Source organism: Podarcis liolepis (genome assembly GCF_965112155.1).
Source record: "Podarcis liolepis genome assembly, chromosome: 7".
NCBI lineage: Eukaryota > Metazoa > Chordata > Lepidosauria > Squamata > Lacertidae > Podarcis > Podarcis liolepis.
The window spans coordinates 54385014-54404437 of record NC_139561.1 but is presented as its reverse complement, the minus strand read 5'-3'; the positions used below and the strand labels follow the sequence as shown (position 1 = coordinate 54404437).

The window sequence follows — 19424 nt, the reverse complement described above, 5'->3', positions numbered from 1 at the left end:
AAATTCCTATGCCCCACAAATAACCCAGAGATGCATTTTAAATAAAAGCACACATTCTACTCATGTAAAAACCACGCTGATTCCCAGACCATCCACGGACCGGGTTGAGAAGGCAATCCAGCCCACAGGCCTTAGGTTGCCTACCCCTGCCCTAGGGGGAGAAGGCCAGAGCCAGGGGATTAGTGGCAGGTTGATGATTAGTGACCAGAGGAAGGAGCAGACGGGGTGCAGGAGGTGTCAGAAGCTGAAGAGGCAACAGGGTTTAGTGAGCAGGAGGAAGAAGCTGTGGCAGAGAGCAGTCCTGATTCAGAGGCTAGAGAGGAGGAGGGCCAGGAGATGGAGATGAGGCTGGCTGCTGAAGAGTCCAGGGAATCTCCCCCTCCTGCTACCGGCTCCCCTCTCCCCGGGTATCCCAGAACACGCAGAGAAATGAAGAGGGCAGAGGAGAAATTGGTTGCGTGCAGACGCAGCCTCCAAATGCTTAGAAAATACCCTGGAGAGGAAGGGACTTAGGCAGCTGTGGGAAAGCGGGGACCTTCAGTCCTCACAACTGCCTCATTGGAGCAAGACCTACTGGGAAGAGTTGCTGGGATCACAAGGCCTGCACTGCTTTGGGTTCTTTGAATAAAGAGTTAACTTCACTGCCACCAATTTTTTTTTAATTGCTGACCCACATAGGCTGGCCTTTGAAGAAGACTGAGAGCTTTGAGAGAGGACAGGGGCCAGGGAAAGCTCAGCTGTTGGGTTCAGGGCATGTGATAACCACAACCAGCACTTCTCTGTGTGCACCATCTCCATCTGTCAGGCTCCTGCCCCCTGTCTCCTGTGCTTGCTCCTGCATTTTGCACATATTTAGTACCTGAGATTTTTGAACTGCCTTGAAAGGCAGTCCCACCCCAAGAATATTGCAGCTGTCAATCAAGTGAAGTCACAAAACAGTGGGTGAGGGTGATGTTTCTTTGTTGAGTTGCATTTGTTGAGTTGCATTTGCCCCAGAAAAGTTGAAAACCAATCACAACCATCAAAAATTACAAGTAATACAGCTGGAAAATGCTCCCATGGAATCCAAAACACATATTAAAAAGTATAACAACTAACTACACACAAATTCATCTGATCTCTATGGAGAGCTAAAACGGTATCATAAAAGCTAAAACCACAAGACAGAGACATGATAAAAGCAGAAGCAAAACGCCACTATCAGCTTTGCACAAAGCTTACTGAAAATGTGAAAGAATTCCCTGGGTGGACAGAAAAGTCTTGCCAGGTGCCAAAGAAGCCACCAGCAGAAGCACCAAAAGCCTCCTTAGGGAAAACGTTCCATCACAGGGGTGGGGGCTAATGCTGAGAAGGGCCTCCTCCCTCCCTCCCCGCCCCTCTCCTCTGCACTTCAGATTGAGGTGCACTTGGAGGCACTGTTGAGGATCTTGGGGCTTGATGGGAAGCAATGGGTGTTTTTTTCAACACCAAGGCCTGCAGCCAGGATACTTGTGAGGTCCTCATGCTCCAGGGTATATCAAGTCAGGCGTAACTGATTATATATAGAAAGGCAGGTGCTATAATTCTGCTCCTCCAGGGCATACCACATATCACCAAGAGGTGGTCTAGCTTGTTCCAGATCATAGAAGCTAACCAAACCATCTTTGTTTTGATTTTATGTGGCCTCAGTTTATATTATGTCATATTCATAGCTCTGTTTTCATATGATTGTGAATTGATAGCACATTTGTCACATATTTTGCGCGCTGCAGGCAGAGAAGCTCTGAGGCAGCCCAACCCTCTCCAAACCTAGAGGGTTCCCAAGTTTAACTTAATGTAGTGGACGGATCCTGCCCACCTCCCTCTCTGCATTCATAACAGTTTCCACCATGTAAACACAGACTCCAGTTCTTATAATGAACCACATAAAAAAATAGATTTTATTTTGCCCTTGTGCTGAGTGCATTCCCATACCACCCAAGTCTTTAGAATAATCATACATAATACTGCATTGGGGAGGAAGAGGACTTGTAGAATCCATGCAATCACACACATGAGGTTGTTGGCCACAATCCATCGGTATCATGCAGCTTCTTGGGAAATAAAGCGCTCCTCTCAAACCAGCTGCCATCTGATTTGAAAACCCAAGAGGCAGTGAAGCAGAGGTGTGCACATGTCAAGCGGCGGCGGCACATGCGCCTATGACAAGTTTGCTGAAGGGTAAAAAGCAGCTCCTGGGATCTGCAGTTCAAATTAGGGCCACAATGTGTGTGTGTGTTGGGGGGGGGGCCAGTAGCTGCAGGGACTCCCTCCTTCCTCCCTTTCCCTGGGACTACAGAATGGGGGAAGGAGGCAACCCAAATATAAGGGAAGCCCGAGGCGCTCTCGGTTCGGCTGGACTTTCGGAACTGGCGCTTTGCCCGCTCAGGATCTAAGCAAGGGGGTCCTGTGTCTAGCTCCAATGGCAAGGCCCCAGATGCCACCCGCAGGCCGCTCTAAATCAGCCCCTTCCCATCCTACGATTAGCCCGTGGAGAGCCTGGGAAGGTCCACAAGCAAGACCCCCTGCGAGACCCTCCCCAAAAGTGTTGCTTGGGCCACCAAGTGCTCTCCAATGGCTTCTACTACGTTTCTGAGACGTTGGCGCAACAGATCGACAAAATAGGGTTTTGCCATGCCTCTGAGCATGTGCCGATTCGCATTTGAAACTCAAATCCCATCTGGACTGGGGATGGGGGGCTTTGCTTCTTTGCGGTGCCCTGAGCGCCTGTAACCATCTGCGTGCCCTCCTACGAGGGATGATGTTGATCCTCAAACCCCCCCCCCCCGCCGCCTGTTTGCAAGCTGGCAGGCGAGCTGAGCGGAGCCCGGATAAGAGATGCGGGAGCGGGGGCGCTGCGGCCGCTGTTGCTCTCCTCCCTCTTCCTTCCGCTCTCTTGCTCCGCGGCTGCTCTGGATCGGCTCCCCTCGCGTCTCGAGCCCCTTTAAGAAGCCGCCGCGGAGCTCCTTGACGTCACCCGCCGCCCGCGGAACTCCCGCCCGCCCCGAGGAGCACCAGCTGCAGTAGCAGCAGCAGGAGGAAGAAGAGCCGCGTCGCCCGCCCGGTGAGTGGCTTCGAGGGCCTGTGGAGCAAAGCCTCTCCGGATAGACCCCCTCCCCCCACGTCCATCGCTCCGGCCCCTTGCAGATCCCCCCGATGCCCCCCCCCCCGATCTTCAGTACGACCAGGAGCAGGAGCAGGCCGAAGCTGCAGCGGTGGCAGCAGCGCCCCCTCTCTGTTTGCCGGGCTCCGCCTGCCCCTCGCCTTGCACCGACTACCCCGAGTCGGCGGGGACTTCTAAACTGGCGCCCCGAGAGCGACTCAGCCCCGGGAGGCGCCTCGGGAAGAGGGGCACTCTGCACGCGCTCAGGGGCACTCTGCGCACGGCCCATCCTGGCAGCTAGGGGGTGGGCAGCAACTCCGTCCCGCTCCTTGTCGCTGGGCAGGCGCCCCCCCTCGCCATCCCCGCTATGGCCCTGCACAGCAAGTCCTGGGGCGGCCCCCACCAGAGCTTCCCCCCACCCGCACGGCTTTTCTCCCGCCGCATGATCGTCCTGCAGCAGGCACAGGCAGGTTTAGGGCGCCCGCAGGCGAGCCGGGCCATCGGGGTCCCCCTGGCTCCGGGTGCTGGGCAGCGGCTCCCCCAGGCGACCTGGATATGCTGCGGACCTTCCGCAAGCCGATCAACCCCCTCCCTCCCCCAATCAGGAGAGATAAAAATAAAAATCCACTTGCAAGAGAAAGACTAGTGTCCGCCCCCCGCAATCTTCTTATTCAAACAGCCCCTTGCCAAAATCACTTGGTTAGGATGTAGGAGCCTGGTGTCGCCGGCGGGTTAGACCTTGGCCGGGGACGCGCAGTGTCGCCGGGACCCCCCTTTCCGAGCTTGCAATGGGTCCGTCCCCGCCTGATTAAAAGCCAGCTGCTCTTAGGCCTCCTTGCGGGCGGTGGGGGGGAGGCGGATTTAATTTCTATCTTCTTTAGAGACGGGGTGACTGCGCCAAGGCCGAGAGAAGCCAGCCTGGAAAAAGGAGAAGAGAAACCCCAATCGGGTGCAAATCCCGGAACGACTCCCCAGGTTTTGCTCTCTCTCCCATCCTGTCATGGCTGCTGGTTGCAAGAAGGACCCTGTGATGGCTGCCCAGTTCCTGCCCAGCTGGGTTCAGGCCCTTGTGTTAACTTTTGAAGCCCTGCACAACGTAGGGCTGGGGTACTCCAGGGACATCCTGAGCCCTCTGATCCCAGCTCCCTGGCATCATTTGCAGGCGTGTTGTTGGCGTCTCCTGAGTTGGTGAGGCTTATCTGACAGCAAGTGAAATAGAGCCTGGAGTGCCAGGCTCTGCCAGGAGAGATTCCGCTGGTGCCCCTTTGGCTTCAGCCTTTAAATGCCTGCTGAAAAGTTTCCTATGATGCCAGGTTGCATTTGCAGGCTATTAAGAGCACCTCTTTCCATAATAAATACTTGGTCTTCGATTCTAAATTTTGTTTCAGTTCTGTAGTGATATTATTGTAAACTGCTTTGATTTTTCTTATGATACAGTGGTATATAAATATTTTATTTTTATATATTTTTTAATAAGGCTATTGCTTTAGTGGTGGTGGGGGAGCCAGGAACACTAAATGAGATCAGCCAAGTGTTGCAAGGCCTGGTTGAGACAGTGAGGAACACCCTTTAGCTGTCAACTGGGGCCCTTTTAGGCTTTCTTTGTGATTTCCTGCACAAATTTTACACAGTGGGTTTGTCTCCAGTCAGTTCATCATCCCCTTACCCTGGTTTGCTTGAGGAGTTTAAAGACAGCTTCCCATTGATCATTTGTCCTCCCCCAGCTTTCCAGTGCATCCCCCCCCCCCCGGTCACTTTCCAAACCACAGAAAGTCAAGATCCTTTCTTAAAGTGTTTGTTGTGCTCAGGTGACAGAGCTCTTGAATTCTCTTTCCTTGTATAAACTTCTCTTTCTGGTTTGTGCTTGGGTGTCTCCTGCAAAATACTGACCATCTGGCAGCCCCCTTAATATGGGTTAGCAGCTGGATTAGCCTCATTGTTTAGGAAATGTATGTAAAGTGTCTGTGGGAAACATCTTAAAATCGGTCCTTTTTCTTACTGAAATGTGTATTCCTTTTTTAACTGTGGTGAGCATTTCTGTGTGGCAGGGCTGTCATCAAAAAAAAGGATTGGTTCCAGAATGTATCGAGGAGGGGCAGTGGCATCACCGAAACAGTCTGAGGAAGCTGTATCAGCCCCTCAGATGAAGGCCAGGGCATGGCTTTTGCTGTCCCTCTCGCTGCCACTAGGCTTTTCTTTTCTTTTTTTTTCAAAAGATGTTTATTAAAGTTTTTTAAAATATAACAATGAAAAAAAAATAAAAGAAACAAAATACAACATAAAAACAGTTAAAAAACAAATAATTTTCCATAACATATCTTCCTTACGCTTATTTCCCCAGACCTCCTCATACCTCCCTTCTTTGTATTCCACTTCAATTTGTTACTTACCATTAAGCTTTTACCCATTTATAAACCTTTTTTCCCCGTATCTCCTAAAGCATTACAGCTGGAAACCCCTTAGTTTCTATCCAACATCCTTCTAACATTCAATAATTTTACAATATTTCTGTAAATAATCTTTAAATTTCTTCCAGTCTTCTTTCACCAACTCTTCTCCCTGGTCTCGGATTCTGCCAGTCATTTCTGCCAATTCCATGTAGTCGATCACCTTCATCTGCCACGCTGCCACTAGGCTTTTCAGCTGAAAGGTGCCAATGCCAATTTGAGTAGAAATGTGCAGATTCGTAAGGAACCTGTAAGGCTTGGCTTGCTTGCATGAGTCCTCTGGGCCAGGGCTCCTTTAGGATACGCTTTGCAGTCCCAAAATTCCTGAAAGCCTTTCCCTCCCATGTCGTGTGCTTGAAGAGGGCCATAGAGAAGGCTTCCCCTCCCTCCATTCACTCTGCGTCTTCTCTTTGCAGCCCCCACCTCCATGCCGAGACTCCTGTGAGGCGGAGGCTGTTGTGGACATGGCTGCCGGCGCCCGGGCTTTCTCGGAAGGGAAGATTGCTGGCCTCTATGACCTGGAGCGCACTTTGGGCAAGGGCCACTTTGCGGTGGTGAAGCTGGCCCGGCATGTCTTCACGGGGGAGCGGGTGGCTGTCAAGGTGATTGACAAGAGCAAGCTGGATGGCGGGGCGGCCGCTCACCTCCTGCAAGAGGTCCGCTGCATGAAGCTGGTGCAGCACCCCAACGTGGTCCGCCTGTATGAGGTCATCGACACCCACGCCAAGCTCTACCTCATCCTGGAGCTGGGCGACGGCGGGGATATGTTCGATCACATCATGCAGCATGAGGGAGGCCTGGGGGAGGAGAAGGCCAAGCACTACTTCGCCCAGATTGTCCACGCCATCTCCTACTGCCACCGCCTCCACGTGGTCCACCGGGACCTCAAGCCCGAGAATGTGGTCTTCTTCCAAGAGCAGGGCGTGGTGAAGCTCACAGACTTTGGCTTCAGCAACTGCTTCCAGCCAGGCACCATGCTAACCACCAGCTGTGGCTCCTTGGCCTACTCTGCCCCAGAGATCCTGCTGGGGGACGAATACGATGCTCCTGCTGTCGGTAAGAGCTGGAGGGGGGGCTCTGGTGGCCCTTTGAAGGGGGAAGAGTTGGCAAGAGGCAGAGAGGGACACCCTGAGACCTACTGCACCTTATTTATTATTTTATTTGAAGCTGGATAACCTGCTCTTTCGAAAAATATAGCAAGGCGGCTTACGGCATGTAAAATACACAAAACAGTCTATAAACATGTATAAAACATAATTAAAAGCATTGGAGAATGCTGGTTGGTTAAAAGAAAAACGTTTATTCTGAAGGCCTGCCCCAGCAATGCAGTTATCAAAAGACCAGAGAGAAAGCCGGGACAGTTTCTGCTATGCTTCCCCAGGTGTGGAGTTTCGCAGGACAGGGCTTGCCACACAAAAGCCTTGGTCCTTTGGGGAGACCAGATGACGTCATAAAAGGCCTAGAAGAATTGTAGAGTTGGAAGGGACTCTGAGGATTATGTAGTCCAACCCCCTGCAGTGCAGGAGTATGCAGCTCTCCCATACGGAAATTGAACCTGCAGCCTTGGTGTTACCAGCACCATGCTCTAACCAACTGAGCTATCCAGCCTTCTCTGGCTTGCCAACCTGCCCTCTGGTATGTTTTGGGCTAAAGGTTCCATCATCCCTGGTCAATGGCCATGCTGGCTGGGGTTGATGGGAGTAGTAGTCCAAAACACCTGATACCAGAGGCTGGAGCTATGCCACAACAGAGGGAGGCCTTCATGTCCTTGTGGATTTGACAGAGAAAGCAAGAGGCCAAGCTCATGAAATGGCCCTTTGGTGTGATCCAGCAGGGCTCATCTTTCGGCCTTGGATTATCATGAGCCTTTGACATATTAGGGTGGAGTTTAATCCAATGTCAGTAGTTGTGTTTGTGTAGGACATAAATATATTCTCTAAATGTGGCATTGCCCACACGGATTCCACAGTGGAACAACAACGCAGCAACATTTGTAGTATATCTGCAAGTTGTAATAGGAGAACTTGTGCTGCCCTCCCCAGATTTTGAAAAGGGCAGTCAGCCTTCAAAATATGGGCAATAGATAAAGGTTAGGAGGATAGAAGTTTCTGCCATGTTGTCACCATTTTGGTGGTTAATTCAATCTCTGTAAATACATTTAGAGGAGAAGGTATGGATTATTTCAAAACAGAGAACAAACAGAACCCTCTTCCCCATTTAAAAAAAAAGGATTTTCACTATGGTGCATGATGCAATACCATCCAGAATGAATCTATGAATACTGAATAATGATCAGTCTTGCAAAAATTCAGGTCATTTTCTGATTCTCAAAAATCTCCAATGTTAATGAACAAACAACCCCCAGAGCCAAAGGAAGCAAAATGATGACAGTCTACAATGTAGGCCCAGGATGGTTTGGTGTTGTGGCCTTTTCCCTTAAAGGGTGGGGGCAGGCATGGGGGGGGGGCTGCTGAAGGAAGTAATCACTCACCCATCCTGTTCTTTTCTGAGCCCTCCAACTTGGCTTGAGTCTCATGTTGGCAACAGGTAGCTTGACTCGGGTTCAACAATATCTGGCCATTCTTGGTGACTGCTTCCGTAGGATTGCAAGAGAGGAGGCGAGTGAGGGCCCAGCCAGGAATAAATGTCTAGTGTGAGTTGTGTGCCTGGCCAGACCCCCTCCCCACCTCCAAAGACTGCCTGAGCTAGAGAAGAGGCCTAGGCAGGGCAGGATGTGGTGAGTGAGAGGGAGGTTTGTGTGTGTGTGTGTGTGTGTGTGTATGCCTGTTTGCTTGCCTGCTTAGAACTTTTGGTTGCGGCTGCTAGCAGGAAAGAGCAGAGCTTGTTGACAGGTGCAGAGCCTGCCTCCAGGCTGTGCCTTCTCCCGGCTGGCATCCCCATGGCTGCACCCTCCTGTGACCCAGAGCATGGGCTGCACAGCACAGGGCACACAGGCCTGTTGGGCCTCACACCCTGTTGCTCAGCTGACCCTTGGCCTGCTGGTCTGCTGGTGGCCTTGCCCCATCAGCTGCTGCCCTTTTCATGCCATGCTGCTCCTTGGCATGCAGGGCACCCTGGTAGCCTGCAGCAGAACAGTGTGTGTGTGTTTGTAGGGAGCCCTGTGAGTCACCTGTGGCATTTGCTTGGTTTTCTCTTACCATTCCTGTGGTGCTGTTCAGTAAATTGCGGAGGGGAGGGGGGGTTGGATTAGCTGCTTCTAGAAAGAGAGGGGGTGAGAGAGACTGCTGTTCTGACTGCCTCTCCCACTCCTTGAACAGGGCTGGATTGTTGGCATTTTGCAGCCTTTCTTAGACAGTTGTTGCCAGAGGGCCTGAGCACCCTCGCCTGCTTCCTTTGCTCCATCCTTCCTGCCCCCCTCCTCTTTTTCCTTTGCCAAGGCAGCCGCTTGACCTGGGAAGTGAGAAATGGTGCTTTGGGAAGGAAGAGGTGAGGTCAGAGGGAAATGGGTGGGATTTCCTGCCTGCCCAGCAGAGTGTTTTGTTTTGTTTTTTCAATGGTCACGGAACCATGAGGAGGAGAATGGCCACTACTTCAGACAGCCAGGGATGGCTCTTTCAGGCTCTGGAAATAACAAGCTGTGTGCGTATGAGAGCCAGCCATTTCTGCAGCTTGCCAAACTGGTCCACTGACCAGGAGGCCAGAAGCCTTGAGAATGGGCTGGAAAATTGGAAAGGTTTCTGCAGCTTTGGGAAGCCTTTTTCCCTGTTCCCACCCTAACATTTCTACCATGCGTGAAGCAAAAAGATGCTTGTTGAGCAGTGCACATCCCCATCCTGCAGTGTACAAAGGGAGCCCTCTGCCTAGGCAGACACTAAACTGTGAAAGGTGACAGCTTCCTAGCCTGCAAGAGAGTTCATCCAGCAGCTTGAGGCCAGTGGGATCCCTAAAAGGCTTGAGAAGGATGCCATGGTGGGTTCCTGCTGTGCTCGTCTCCTCAAATGGGGCAACTGAGCCATTGAGCTACACTTGGTTTGGGTTTGAAAGAGGACACCAAGAACCACAGGGTTGGCAGCCCAAGGCACCCTGCTGCCTGTGGCACCCTCCCACGCCACACACAGGAGCTGCTCAGAGCAGCGGCAGCCGACTCTTCCTTCCACCTGTTCTCCACTGCGCAGGAGGGCAGCAGAGCTAGCTTACAAGGCTGCACAGAGAGCTCTGTCTGGATGGCACCCAAAGGGGATTGGCAAAAGTGGAGGCCTCAGGTGGAAGAGCCAGGGAGCTGCTGCTGCATCTGTGGCCCCACTCGCTCTGCCTAATGGGAAGACTGGCCCAGTGAGAACAGGACTGGAGCTGAATGGAGCTGCTTCTCTCATTGAGCCTATTGTGCTCTTTGGAGCTGAGCCAGTGCAAGATGCTCTAGGTTTCACCCTGCTGCCTCCAGGGGAGCTCATGGCCTTGCTAGCCCCTGGGCTTTGCAGGGGGTGTTTGTGAAGTGTGTGTGTGTGTGTGTGTTGGTTTTGCTGGTCGCAGTGCACATAAAGATACCAGATATGACAACATGAGGGCAGTGGGGTTGATGTCTGTGTGAGCAGCGCCTGTTGCCTCTTCAACCATATACAAATCTTAATGCAAAGTTCCAAGAGGAACCAAAAGCTGAAATCGCAGCATCCTGCACCTTTGAGGCCATGTGCCTGTTCTGAGAACGTTGCAGATTTGCATCCACTTCCTCCTTCTTCTACCCTTTAGTTGAGGGCCCTGACTACGTTACAGACAGCTGCAAGCCCTCATGCCAGCTGAGAACTTTCTTTACGCCCCTGACTGCTGGGAGCCCAGCTACCCGTGAACAGCAACTTGCTGCTCTGCTCCTTAGAAGGAAAATGCTCTGTTTCAGAACAGCTGGTGTTCTCCTTCTCTGCCCCCGCCCCCTGTGCATGCATCACCCCACCCTCAAGTCCCCCAGTGGCTGATTTCTCCTCCCTGCTGCTCCCCCTCCTGGCCACCTGCAGCAACGAGGACCTTGACTGCATAGCAGCACCCCTTCGGCTGCTATTTATAAGCACCCTTGGAGCAGCGGCTGCTCCTCTATGCTGGCAGTCTGCTTCCTGCTTCCTGTCTCCTCTTAAAGCCGGCTGTGTAGGGGCCTGAGATAACCTCTCGTTTTTCTTCACAGCCAAGCCGTCAAACTGAGGCAAATGTGTGGACGAAGCAAGGCCTGGCTCCACAGTTCTCAGCAACTGGAGGGGGTGGGGGCTTTTTTCCTGGAGTCCCTGTGTCCTAGCTCAGTGTATGTGTGTGAAAGTGAGACAGATTGACACCTTGCCCCTTGTCAGTATCCCCTTTTAGAAGTGGCTTCCTCGCTTCCTGTATTGAAGGGACTTACAGCTGGTCCTGGGGCCCCAGCCCGTTGCTGGAGGGTGGGGGGAGTGGGCTGGAGTTGGGTTGACCGATGGGGTCATTGGTTTGTGGGCAAACAAGTCTTGCTTGCAGTAACAAGTGGTGGACGCACACACCCCGTCGGCTGTCCAAGGTCCACCTCATTCCCACCATGTGGCAACTGCAAATGTCAGCACATGCTGACAGGGATTTGAGAATAACTGCGGGAACCCACTTGCTGTAAGCAGCCTAGCCAGTTAAGAACAGGATGTGGTAGAGATGGGGAGGCCACTGGAGTCGCATGCCCCTCACACCCAAAGCCCCTCTCTTTATGGGCTCGTCCACACTTCTGCTTCTCTTTGTTAAGCATTCGGTTTCAGTCTTGCATCAGCATTCCAGAGCACCCTTCTGCCTCAGGCACTGCTGCCTTCCTCACTGCAGGGAGGGGCTTCCCTAGTCCTGAACTACTTCTGGGGCACCATGGAGTGGCAAGGGCAGCCCTCTCCCTGCCTGCATCTCCCTTGCAAGTGCCAACATTCTGCTCCTGGAATAATTAGCCAGATAGCCAGCCTTTACACTGGTCTGGAAGGGAAAGATCATAGCTATGCTGTAGGGCCCTGAAGTCTGGGTGGGTGTGTCCATGTGCAGCCTCTCAGGCATCTGCTTTGAAGGAGGGCCTCTGGCTCTGCTGATTTCAGGGGCCCTTTCCTCCCCAGGGCCTAGCTCTGCAAAAGAAAGCAAGTCCCAGTGGTGGCGATGAGCACCTGTGATGACACCAAAGGGACCCCATGTCTGATAATAATGAATGATGATGATTGTTGCAATGAATGCACAGATAGTTGTGTGAATATTCATTCACCATTAAAAAAACCAGAAACCCATACAATAATAAAAACCTGAGGAGGAGAAGCCTTTGCTTTCCAAGGACCTTCATGTGCCCTTCAGATGCTGCTGGTAGGAGGAGAGATGGCTCACTCCACAGCTGAAGGCTGTACAGTGAGAGTGGGTGTTTTTAATATTACAGCCACCTCTCCACCCTGAGATTTACACACAAACACACACACACACATGAGAGAGAGAGAGAGAGAGAGAGAGAGAGAGAGAGAGAGAGAGAGAGAGATATTCTGTGACTACTTCCCATTACTGTCTCTCTCCTTGTTGATTTGGAAAAGGGAGGTAAGAAGTCTCTTTCAACAAGCATGGCAGTGCTACTCCTGCAACCTGTTCTGTTGAAACCAGGGAGTGTCCCAACAACACTCCTACTTCTGCGCACATCCCTCGCAGATCTCAGACCTGCCTGCAACTGTCAGTAGACAATCGCCCCCACTTTCTGTAGGATCCACCTAATGGCAGTGTGCTGTCAAGGGTGTTGTGGGGGGTGGGCTGAGTTTCAGTTCTCTTATAGCAGGACCCAACATTTCCTGTTCCTTCCACCACCCCCTCCCTAGTTTTTAAACCTGGGTGCAGAGCTAGGGAGACCCAGGCACATACCATAGTTTCCTGGAGGTGTTGATAAAGTGGCACTTGCAAGTTTGATGCAAGTGCGTGCTATGAACTGTGCCCCGAGTAATTTAAATGCTTAGCAGTGCCCCCTAAAAGCCAGAACAACGGAGAGGGTTGCTGCAGTTGCAGTCTTTCTGGGTGGGATGGGGAACAGCTTTAGGCATATCTGGTGGGCATGCAAGGGTAAAATTGGAAAGGTCCCCTGGGTGGCCTTGGGGTCCTTTGACCCACTTGGGCAGAAGCGCCTAGCAGGAGGCGGAAGAAACAGCTCTTGCCAAGAGCTTGCCTGAGCCGATTATGCTCCAAAGGATTTGAGGCCCCCACCGCACTGCTTATCTCCTGGGCCATCTGTGCTCTGTCCCCTCCTTTCCTCTGCCTCCAAGAGCTTTGCCCGCCCCCCTCTCCAGGCTGCCTTCTTTCCCTGCCTTGTCCAGCCCTGCTGGGAGAGTCCAACTTGCTCTCATCTGCAGAGAACCCAAACCCAGGGCTCATCTTGGTGGTTCTTGAGTTGGGGGCAGGGGGCAAGAGACAATATCATTTGTGGCCCTCCAGACATTGTTGGGCTCCCCCTCCCTCCAGCTGGCATCCCAGCCATTCACCAGGATGGTGAGGAGTTGGAATCCAACCAGGAAGGTGGGCTCTGGCTCTCAGGCCAAGAGGGCGATGGAAGGAGCCTTTTCCTGTTGCCTCCTCCACACATTTCACTGCTGCTTCCTTTTCCTCTCGTCTTCCTTGGCCCTGCACCTCCATCCCTCCCAAATCCAGGACAGCCAAGGTCCTTGGGCACCCCTCTCTCCTTTCCCCCATTTTTGGGGGGTTTGCAAATAACAGGCTTTTTTGCTTACGGTGTGCCGGTCCTTTTTTCATCTTAGTCCTGAGCTGGAAGGTATACATTATACAGGATGAGGTGTAAGCAGGACTACCCTTGGGACTGATCTGGAGGCTGCAGCTGGTGCAGACATTGGCAGCCAAGGGGCTTGTGGGGGCAAATGACCCCCTAGCATAAAACGCCTTGCTTGTGGGATTTGCACTGCCTGCCAAGCTGCTGCAAGGCCAAGTTCAAAGTGCTGGTCCCGCCCTATAAGGCCCCATGCAGCTCATCAAATGCTTGCAATTAATGTCACTTGTTGTTTGAGCTTGATCTCAGTGAGAAAATCAAAGAAAAGTTGGAAGGTTTTGGTTCCGGGCTGTGGAACTGAGGTGGGCTGGTGAACTTTGGGAACGCTCACCTGCATTTACGGCATTTATCCCCCACCTTCTTCCCTCCAGGGAGCTCATGGCGGTGTACTTGCTTTCCTTTTCCAAATTCTGTCATCACGACAACCCCCTGAGGGAGTTTAGGCTGAGAGTGAGTGAGTGGCCCAAGGTCACCAAGGGGGGGTTTGAGCATGGAACTCCCAGGTCCTAGTCTGACACTCGCAGGATCTCCATAGAACACTGAGTAGACATCCAGTAGAAGTTGAGGAGAGGTTCTGATCCATCTCACGGTTCTGTGGCATTGAGGCTACCTGCCTTTTCCGCAGCAGCCTTAGTTTTACAAAGTGGTGCTGTGGTGGAAAGCCGAGAACTTGTTGGAGTGCTTGTGTGCGGGTCTATTTCAGGCCAATGATCACTGTTCCTCTCCTGCTTTCTGTCTTTCTCCAGATGTCTGGAGCCTGGGAGTCATCCTGTACATGCTGGTCTGTGGGCACCCGCCTTTCCAGGAAGCCAACGACAGCGAGACGCTGACCATGATCCTGGACTGTCGCTACGAGACCCCCCCTCATGTCTCCTCTGAGTGTGCAGAGTACGACCAGACCCCCCCTCCCAACTCACTCCCCACACACCTGTCATGCAGGCAGGGCGTTCCTCCACCACCCCACTTGCCCTCACCAGGTGTGGCAACCGGGTCGTGCACCTCCTTCCTGCCCTCCAGACAGAGAGAAGGCACCTGGGTTACCTGCCCCAGATTGTAGCCCTGCCCCTTTGCTGACCCTGTGCCCTCCAGGCTCTGCCCAAAGCAGCATGGTTGTTGTAGAGTAGACGCTAGCGGGCATAAGGTTGGGGAAGAATGAGGGTTCTAGATCCTTCTGTCCTCAACCCCCCTCCCCCGGGACTGGGCCTGTTCCCTGTGGGGAATGTTGTGGGAGGTCAGGCAGGCATGCCTGAGATGGGACACAGTGCCCTTTCACATGCTCCTCCCTTTGTCCCAGGCTTCCTCTGTCCGTGGGGAAGGAAGGGGGGGGGGGCTAAGGCTGACTGAGCTCCAGGCAGCAGCAGGCCCTGTAGGACCCGGCTGCCCCCACTTAGAGACCAGCAATGACAAGAGTCACATGAACACATAGGGTGGGAAGAGATCTTGCCATGGGTTGGTGCTGCCTATCTGTGTGGGAGGGGAGCAGGTAAGATGTGATATCTGAGGGCCTCCGCCTGACTCTGCCCCCCCCCCATACACCCCTTCTGTTGGACAGCCTGATCGCCCAGATGCTGCAGCGGGACCCCCAGAAGAGGGCCTCCTTGGAGCAGATTGAGAGCCACCCGTGGCTGCAAGGTGTGGACCCTTCCCCTGCCAGCCGCTCCCTCCTGCCTTTGACGTCGCACAGGCGGGTCTCGGAGGAAGAGCACGGCATCATCATCCAAGCCATGATGTGCGGCAACATTGCGGACCGAGAGACCATCCAGGAGTGAGTCTCCCAAGGGTGGGAAGAGGAATCTGAATTTCCATCCGACGGGGCTCTGGTTGGCTGGGAGGAAAGTGGTGGTGGTGGGGAGCAGGGAGAGAGGACTTACTTAGAAGTAAGTGCTTTGGAGGCTGCCTCCTCAGGCTAGCCCTGCCCTCTTTCCTAACCCCTCACCAGATGCTGTGGGCTGCTCTCCTCAAGAGTCATAAGGAAGGCTGCAACAGCCGTGATGCAGCAGTCCTCCTCATGTGGAGGACTTCTGCCCTGGAGCCACCTGCCTTCGCTCCTGGGTTGGGTCAGCTTTGGCTTGACTGAGGCCTTTCAGATTATTTGGACTACAGTTCCCATCAGACCCAGCCAGTGCTTGTCACTTCCAGCACTGCTGTGCTGGCTGGGGCTGATGGGAGTTGTAGTCCAAAACCTTGGAGGGCCTCAGGCTGGGATAGGCTGGTCCTCCTTGACCTGAAGCATCTCATTGGTTGAGACGAGCCTGTTGGCAGTGAGTGCCCTCTGAGCATTGGGGGTTTTCTGCCAGGAGAGGCTTTTGGCATCTTGCCTCTTTTGTCCTTCCTGGAGTTGAAGCTGCTTCCCCCTCCCCACCCCCTTTGCCCTTGTATCACCTCTACATGCTCCTTGCAGGGTCCTCCGAGGGTCCTCTTGACTTCTGTCCCTTGCGTCCCTTGTGCACAGAGCCCTGGAGGCCAACCGCTACAACCACGTGACGGCCACCTACTTCCTGCTGGCTGAGAGGATCCTGCGGGAGAAGCAGGAGAAGCAGAGTCCTGGAGCCAGCCTGGCCTACAACCTGGCGCAGCACGTCCAGAGCAGGCAAGTCTTGGGCTGCTTGGGCCGGGGTTTGCTTTGACCATTATCACAGCTTTCTGAGCATCTTCCCTTTCGCCTCTTTCTCTCAGGAGCTCCTTCAGCACTGTGGGGGACCCCGGCCAACTGCTGCCCACCGCAGGCAAAAGCCCTCAGCCACTGCCCACAACCAAGAGCGCCCTGGAGGCCTTTGCAGAGCATTCTGGGAAGTCCCTTCTGTCCTTCTCTGCGCTGGGGGAGGACGAGTCACCTTCCAGCTTCCACGGGTGCGGGCAGCCCATCAGAGCCCTGATCCGGCCCTCGCTCATCGAGACCCCCATTGCCAAGAGCACCCCCGCCCTTCAGCAGATTTCGGAGGAGGAAGAGGAGGAGGAGGAGGAAGAAGAGGGGAAGCCTGGCCTGTTCCGCAGGAGGACGTCTTCCCTGAACCAGGAGCAGATGAGCGACTTCCAGAGTGCCAAGGCTTCCTTGCTCTTCTGCCGGAGTCTTGCGTCCCACAACAAAACAGGGAAGGCTCTCGGCCCAGGATTCCCCAAGGCCCGTGGTGGCCCGGAGCCTCAAGGGCCTGAGGGTGGCCTCTCCCTGGCAGCGCCACAGAGGCCTCCAAGTCCGCAAGGCGAACGGGAGGAAGGCACGGGCACTCAGGTGGGCAGCAGCCTCTGCCTGCCACAGGAGGTGGGCCCAGAAATGCCAGCAGAAGGAGGCCCAAGAGGCAGTTCTTGGATGGGCGGCGAGGAGAGGAGGAAGGGCAGTGCCATCTTGGAGGCAGTGGGCAAAAGGGAGCAGCCCCCAGGGAAGGAGGAAGAGGCCAACAACAACACTCCCCCAGGGAAAGGAGGCGCTGGAGAGGGGGAGGAAGAAAGACTCTTGAAGAAAGAGCACGGGCCACGGAATGACGATGAGACTCTGGCTCAGGGCAGCTGTGGCCAGAGAGCTGCTGGGATGAGCCCAGCCTCAGACCCGGAAGGCCAATTCCAAAAAAGCCCTGAGATGGGACCAGCCCAGAGGCCGAAGCAGGACGGCCACCGGAACGGCAGTGGCAGTGAGGGCCTGGCAGACGTGATCAAGCTGGACCCTGCCAAGGGCAAGAACGCCAACCTGAAGGACCGGATCCTGCAGTTCCCACTCTGCGAGAAGGCCCTCGCGTTCCGGATGCGGCCTGCCTCCAAGGAGAGCCTCCTCTCTCTGGGACAGTTCAACTGTTGCCATGTCATCTGAGCCGTGCGGCTGCATCTGAAAGAGAGGGATGTGGGCCGAGGAGGGGGATGGCGGCGTTGGTGGAAAGGGCAAGGCCCCCAGCCAGAGGACCTCGGGTCGCTCCATTCCCATCATCCTCTGCTCCCAGTGAACGGCTGCCACCATCCTGCCCACTCGCCTGCCTGCCTGCCTGAGAATTGCATTTTGACTCTCGCTCTGTATATCTGCTTGAATCGGGTGAACCAAATGGCTGCTCCTCTCCCTCTCCCCCCTTGTCCCAGCTGATGCTGTCCAAAGGCCACAGCCCCCCCCCCTAGTTCACTGCATGCTGAACCTAAATCTCCACCCAAGACCAGGGTGTGGGTGTTTGTGTGCCCAGAGCTTCTCAACAGCAAATCGGCAGTTCCGATTCCGCTGGGAGCTCTGGGGCAGCTCATCTGGAGAGAGGCCAGTGGGTCTAGGGAGGCCTGTTTCCTCCTATGTCCCCCTGCTAGAGGCCAAGGGTGCCTGTCGCAGAGGCAAAACGGATGTCCCTGGTCCTAAAGCTGACAGAGGCGTTGTGGGTGGAGATTCTTTCAACCTCCTTTACAGTGGCCAAAGGGCAACCTTTCTCTCCCACCACCCCAGCAAGGCTCCCCATGTGAGTCTTGCCACGTGGGTCCCTGCAGGTTTACTTGTCCTAAACAGGTCAGCTTCAACGGCCGCCTTTCTTGTCCCTAAGGCCAACTCAGATGGAAGCCCCGTTGCTCCCGGCCACCTTTGCTCTGCTTCCAAGCCCCGGCCACCAACTGCTGCTTGGCTGTGCCTGTCGAGGCATCCCAGATTGTGACTGTCTGAGCTGAGCTCCCGGATGCTGCTTCCCCTTCCTGCCAGGGAGGGACCAAAAAGCCAACTCTGGCCTGCATTTGCTAGTGGCGGCCTTTGCTTTAAGCTGACATGGCAAGCTTTGTAGTTGCAAAGGGGCAGCAGACCCAGGCCTGGACTCAAGCTCCTCTTCAGGTGCCCAGGGAAGGCTCCTGGCTGCCTCTTCTCCTCCCTGGGCTAGGAGTCCAACAGTGTTGGCTGGCCGAGGCCGCCTCTTCCCACCCCATCACCTCCCAGTCCAGCTCCATTTTAGAATCAGAGCCAGGCTTCGGGGAGGTGCAGATCAAGCACCAATCTGAGGTAAAAATTAGACACACACACCAAGTGGGGTAGGACAACTCCTGAGCACCAATGCCAAAAGCGGCTACTGATTTCACCACCTCTCCTGTGGGCCAGGTGACTGAGGTTGTGGCACTGCACCCATGGCAGGGCTGAGAGCGCCCCCCTCTTGGTCTTTCCTAACTGCTGGGTGTGGGTCCAGAAGGGGTGCTGATGGGGCTCTTGCTTTGCCTTTATGAAGGCATCCCTCTCCGTTAGCACTATCCATGTTGTTTTCGCCCTGCCCCTTATGGACTAGCTGCTTGGTTTGAGTCCCTGCTGGCCTGTGCATTGGAAGGAGCCCCTGCATCTGGCTGTGAACTGCCTGCCTCTTTCTGGCCAGTCCCCCTGGACCGCTTCCCGAGGAGCCGCATGCATTTCTCTTCCAAAGCATCCCAGCTCCGCCAAGCCTGAAGAGGTGAGGTTTTTATAGCAATTGAAATATTTTTTAAGAATAGTCTATTTTAATGTAACATAGAGAAGGCTCTGTATCCCTTTCCCCCGCAAGCCCAGGGGTTTCCCTAGGCAGCAAATGCACTTTTTAGGAGTCAACTAGCCATGCTCTTCTCCCTGCCTGTTCCTGCCCTCCCCCCGCTCCCGTTTGCCAGCAATGTTGCCCCTACTTCCCTTCCCTTCTTTTTCTTCTGTCCTCCTGAAGGACTTTGCCAGTTCGGGTGGGCTGGATGAAGGAGGGCCAAAGGAGGAGGATGCCACCACAGAGGATGGCTTCTGGCCATGCTGGTGTGTGTGTGTGCACGTGTGCACATCATATACGCACCCCCCCTCCCCATTGCGTTCCTCCCTCCTTCCCCCCCTTGAAGTGCTGCCAATCCTCATCCGCCTCCCCATTTATGCCCTACACCAAAACCTCCATCTTCTCTCTGAAACTCTTCCAGGAAAATAAGCTTTCTGTGTATTATTATTATGATGTTATTATTGTTATTATTATTATTATTATTATCATCCTTCTTTCTTGCTGGCAAGAAATGAATTGGGGATTTGATTGCTGAGCTCCCGCTGGGTTCTGTATCAAGTGCACTGACTGGATCTAAGGCAGCAAGTGGAGTCCAATAAAATGGCTGTGCTGGACTCTGGAACCGCCTGTGTGTTTCCTCCCTCAGGGGGACGTTGGGTGGGAATGGGTGTGAGCAGCAGGAG

At 54.0% G+C, this 19424-nt stretch overlaps 1 protein-coding gene across 1 annotated transcript; it reads left to right on the top strand.

Annotated features, from left to right (window-relative positions):
* Window positions 1-2821: 2821 nt before the first annotated feature.
* LOC310712166 (serine/threonine-protein kinase SIK1-like) lies at window positions 2822-19363 on the top strand. The gene is made up of 6 exons (XM_083514970.1): window positions 2822-3082; window positions 5985-6624; window positions 14050-14191; window positions 14856-15068; window positions 15756-15893; window positions 15980-19363. Exons 2-6 carry the CDS (start codon window positions 6033-6035, stop codon window positions 17103-17105), a joined length of 2211 nt encoding a protein of 736 aa, XP_083371096.1. The 5' UTR covers window positions 2822-3082; window positions 5985-6032; the 3' UTR covers window positions 17106-19363.
* Window positions 19364-19424: the final 61 nt, after the last annotated feature.